The sequence below is a fragment of the Corylus avellana genome, chromosome ca7, assembly GCF_901000735.1.
Source record: "Corylus avellana chromosome ca7, CavTom2PMs-1.0".
Classification (NCBI taxonomy): domain Eukaryota; kingdom Viridiplantae; phylum Streptophyta; class Magnoliopsida; order Fagales; family Betulaceae; genus Corylus; species Corylus avellana.
The window spans coordinates 8,853,514-8,858,111 of record NC_081547.1 but is presented as its reverse complement, the minus strand read 5'-3'; the positions used below and the strand labels follow the sequence as shown (position 1 = coordinate 8,858,111).

Sequence of the window (4,598 nt, the reverse complement as noted above, 5' to 3'; positions counted from 1 at the left end):
TGAGTTTTATTTGTGTTGAAATCTAATAAGTATTACACCAACAATATTAGAGATTCTTTACAATTTTATATTAATGTTTTGATTAAGCAAAATTCAAGTTTTCCTCTTGCAATTATGAAAAGTAAATTTCATAATACTTATGAAAAGTACGATTATAATATTTTTAAATTTTATAATTCAATTGTAATAAAAAATCATGCGCATTGCGCGGGTTATAACCTAGTTAAAAATAGTATTGAAAATACAATACAGGTTGTGGTAATATTCTTTTGAGGACATTTAGATCCCTTCTATCTGTGATTTATTACTATTAGTTTTTCTTCTTCCCTTTCTAAGACGGACATATTGGTGAATACCCAGGACCCCCAAAATAGAAATTGGTTCCATAGCCTCCATTCTTATTGTTGGAAACACTTATACTATAGCATGAAGGTTTTGTTGCATATGCTACCAGTCCTTGGTCAGGGTCATTGAATTTTCCTGTGTAATCCATATATTGAATATTGCGAAAATAACTTGCTTTTCCATAGCCTTCACTCGGAAAATGTCCACTTCCCATTTGAGTTGATGTATGACGTCCCCCTTCCCCTTTGTTGTAAATCTCTCCACCCCAGCTAATTCCGGTAGCACTACTAGCCAAGTATGTGTAGATTAAGTGAGGCCAGTATCCAAGTACTTGATCTTGCAACCGTAGCCACCAATTTCCCTTATTCTGAATCATATAAGTTGGGGAATTTAGTGAGCAATATGTAGAGAATTTACAACAAAAATGTCAAGAATCCCAATCCTTGCATATTACCTTGTATATGGTTATCCCTATCTCATATTGCTTTGAGTTGTAGCTTGAGATAGGCTTAATGGGAGAACCAATTGCAAATCTACGGTTTACTTGCACGAAACCAGGACAATCAAGATTGTAGCACCCAGTTCTTTGGTACCCATCGCGCTTAAACCACATGTACAGCTTGATTAGTGATTTGACAAACATACATGCAATATGTAACAGTGTTTTGATGGGGATTCTTACTGCAAATTTAAGTGTTTTATTTTTTTATTTTTTTATTTTTTATTTATTTAAAGGATGACAGTGCTACCCAAAAAGTAGTTGGGAATGAGTAAAATAAGTGATCCGACCCAAAGGGGTAACTGAGGCTGCCGTAAAAGGCTATAAGAGTAAGTAGGGTTTCGTAAACAGAACAGGTATAAGATGGGGCATAACTGTCTTGAAATCCTTAAACCCTACCCGGATCCTCAATGTAAGGGACACAAACAGGGATATGACATTCAAAATACCTTTCAACCATGCCCAAACAAGTGGCAATAAACACGACTAGTTCAATATATGCAAATTTAAGTTATTTCTTGGAAGGAATTGAAATTATCCAACTTACAGTCCAGTATATGAAGAACCTGGTTTGCTTGTCACGGGAATTAACCTGAAGCCATGAAATTATTGATAAGAAACTATCCTCCAAATGCTTGATTTATATGTTAAATTTTTGCTTTGAATTTCATTATGATATCAATTTTCTTCCCCACTTTTGAAATCCAAAAGTTTCTAATTGCTTTAACATTCAGATTTACACCTAAAATCAGAAGCATTTGCTAATCTTAATGATGTTTTTATCGATCAAACTTACCAGCCATCCAGCTTCAATGGTGTTTATTAGGTTCTTAGGACCGGATGCAAGCCATATTTGAGCAATGCTAATTTCCCCAGTATATGTTGCAGGGTTCCATACGTTAATTGATGCATGTGCTCCATAGTAATTGCCACCACGTAGATCAACTACAGCGTACTAATTTGAAAAATAATTCATAGGAATGAGTTACGCATTAATATAGTAAGTCTCTCTTGGTAAAAAATTTAGTACCCTTAGCATTTTTCTAATTCATATGTAAAAAGGAGAAAAAAAAAAAATGATATACCTCGTGACCACGATTATAATCATAATCAAGGCTGATATTAAACTTTTTCCGATGTGCAACTGGGGGTATAGCACGATGTACATCATATTCATCTTCTCGAGCTTGTCGAATTGGGATTGTTCCTTCAGGGCATTCTCCATTCTCAAGCCAACCTTGTGAAAACTCGACATTGTTGAATGCTCTGTTTGTTACATTTGGAATGGAACTGGGTTCCATCTTATTAACCACAAACAAATTACTATGTCAACATTGTGAGATCGTTGTGGGATAAAATGTGGTTTATCGCATTACCTTTTAGCAAGATTCAAGCATATATAGGTCTCTTGTGCAATGACAAAAAAACTAGTTATTGAGTTAACTGACATCCATGGTCAATTAAAGCTCTTTGGTTTTTTTTTTTTTTTTTTTTTTGTTTTTTTTGTTTTTTTTTTGTTTTAACACCCTCCATCCCGATAGAAGAAAAACTGTAAAAAATAGAAACTTTTTGGGTATAAATTTTAACTATGTTTTCAATTATACAAATTATTTAAGCAAGAGAATGATTGAGACAATAATAAAGCAATTACATAGCACTGTAAAACATCAACCAAAGTTAGGAGAAACAATAAAGAAACCTGTATAGTATGATTCTTGAGTAATGGATGGTTGAATGCAGGTTGTTGATAGATATCAACACAGTCTATTACGTCACCATCCTTACCCTGCAAAGATTTTAATAGTTACTAGACCATGAATAAGCAAGCCTGAATATATATAGCCATACAAAAGAAAAAGAAAACGAAGAGAGGGAGTGATTTTCTAGAATCAAAATAAAAATTAAAAAAGATGTAATATATTCATTATGACCTCAATAGTTTTGACAGTTCCGTTATGCTTAACTAACTCTTTGCTTTCCTTGGTCTCAATCTTTCTTCCACCAACAAATCTATCACTCAGCACAAAAGATAGGGCTAGCAAGAAAAATATGCATCTTCTAATTACTTTTGTATTTGCCATTGAAAAACAAAGTTGCAAACTTCTCTTATAATTTTTGAATACTTCTATTTTGTCAAGGATATGTTTGCAACATCATCTCATGCTAGCAAAATAAAAGAGGATTCAAATCAAGAAAAGCACACTACTCAACAAGCCAAAGATGAGTTTAATGTATAGTTTAATTATCATATGTAAACAGCTTTCACAAAGACATATTTATACACTCTTTACATCAATGTCCTTTGTAACTGAATATTCTATAAATACAAAGCCTTTACCTAAGTTAAGGTAAGGCAGCTGTCCCAAACCATTATGAGTTCAACACTTTAAATAAACCAATGAAATGCAAACCACAGTTACAGCTTAACTCATACTTAACAACAACATAGCAAAATTTTTTTTGTTATTTTTTATTTTTTTATTTTAGAACAAACAGACAGATAAAAACAAACACACAGACAGAGTGTCTTTCCATATCCCCAAACTCGAATTACACATTGTCCTCAATGTGCAGTATAAAAATACATTGCCCGAAGTAAAGAAACAACTGAGTGTGAAAAAGGCCAGGGTATCCCCCAAACTTAAACACTAAAACACCTGTCAACAAAACTAACAGCAATATTTTCTCACAGAAACAAACATCAAACAATTAATTGCTGTTAGAAACAAAAATAAAATGACAAGAAATAAAGTGAAAAAGGAAAAAAGAAATAAAAAATGAAGTGCAAAAAAAAAAAAAAAAAATTACCATACTTTTCCCGATCACTCGGATGTCCAACTAATCCCTTCCACCATTTCTTCTTTAAAATTTGATAGCATTCTAGAAGGGTGTTTCACCATCTTAGGTAGCCAATTTGCTTGCTTCCAAGGATTTTCTTAGGAAGATGATTCCCAAATTTGTGCACTTGTGTGCATAAGTCCTTGAAGATCTTGACATAATATGGCTCTTTGAGACATTGAAGCCCTGAAACTTTAGGTTCATGATGTGTCTCAAGAGAGACTATGAAGAAGGAAGGAACTTCAGTTCTCACTTCCTTGTCCTTGGATAGACTAGTATCTGCTGGGGACTTAATTTGCTCTGGGTGCTCAACTTGCGCCTCTTTTTCTTCCTCCTCATGGTTATCCACAATTTCCTCACTTCCAAGTGTGGTGAAAAAATAAGCTTTGACAAGCTCATGATAAGAATTACTAGTATCATCCACATCAATCATGTAGTATCTATTGAATGGATATTTTCTTGCATAGTGATAAGGATTAAAACAATATGAAGATGACTTATGTGGTGCATAAGTGTGCGGAAACTGGGCATGGGCAAACCTAGCTGCCATGAGTTGGTTTGCTCTCCCAGCTAAGTCATCGATGTGAGCAGTTGGAAAATGTTCCCCACCACAAGTGGAATCAAGTTGCACCCAATCAACAGAATGGTTGCTTTAGTTCGAGTTATAAAAACAATTGCTAATATGATGATAAGGATTAGAGCAGCGTGAACATGGTCCATGTGGGTAAAAATTGTGAGGGTAGTTGGTAGGAGCTTGTGTGCTACAGCTAGGAGAAGCATGTTGTACAGAAAAATCATTAAAATTATCAAACAAACAATCCATGCTTCACTCTCACTCTTTAGCATGCACATATCTCACATGAAAGACTCACAATTTTTTTTTTTTAAAAATAAAATAAACAAAAACAAAAATTAT

At 33.9% G+C, this 4,598-nt stretch overlaps 1 protein-coding gene across 1 annotated transcript; it reads right to left on the bottom strand.

Annotated features, from left to right (window-relative positions):
• Positions 1-331: 331 nt before the first annotated feature.
• LOC132187833 (protein neprosin-like) lies at positions 332-4,115 on the bottom strand. Its single transcript, XM_059602269.1, has 7 exons — positions 3,810-4,115; positions 2,544-2,642; positions 1,930-2,145; positions 1,641-1,799; positions 1,392-1,436; positions 800-964; positions 332-712 (listed from the first exon to the last, which is right to left on the bottom strand). The coding sequence occupies exons 1-7, from the start codon at positions 4,113-4,115 to the stop codon at positions 332-334; spliced, it is 1,371 nt and encodes a 456-aa protein (XP_059458252.1).
• Between the last annotated feature and the right edge of the window lie 483 nt (positions 4,116-4,598).

What these genes read in the sequence shown, in the direction of transcription:
- LOC132187833 (XM_059602269.1), bottom strand. Translation starts at nt 4,115, where the DNA reads ATGATTGATGTGGATGATACTAGTAATTCTTATCATGAGCTTGTCAAA. An exon ending in TCAAGAATCATACTATACAG is followed by an intron (nt 2,146 to 2,543) that starts GTTTCTTTATTG and finishes GTGGTTAATAAG; the next exon opens with ATGGAACCCAGTTCCATTCC. An exon ending in CCATTGAAGCTGGATGGCTG is followed by an intron (nt 1,437 to 1,640) that starts GTAAGTTTGATC and finishes TCATGGCTTCAG; the next exon opens with GTTAATTCCCGTGACAAGCA.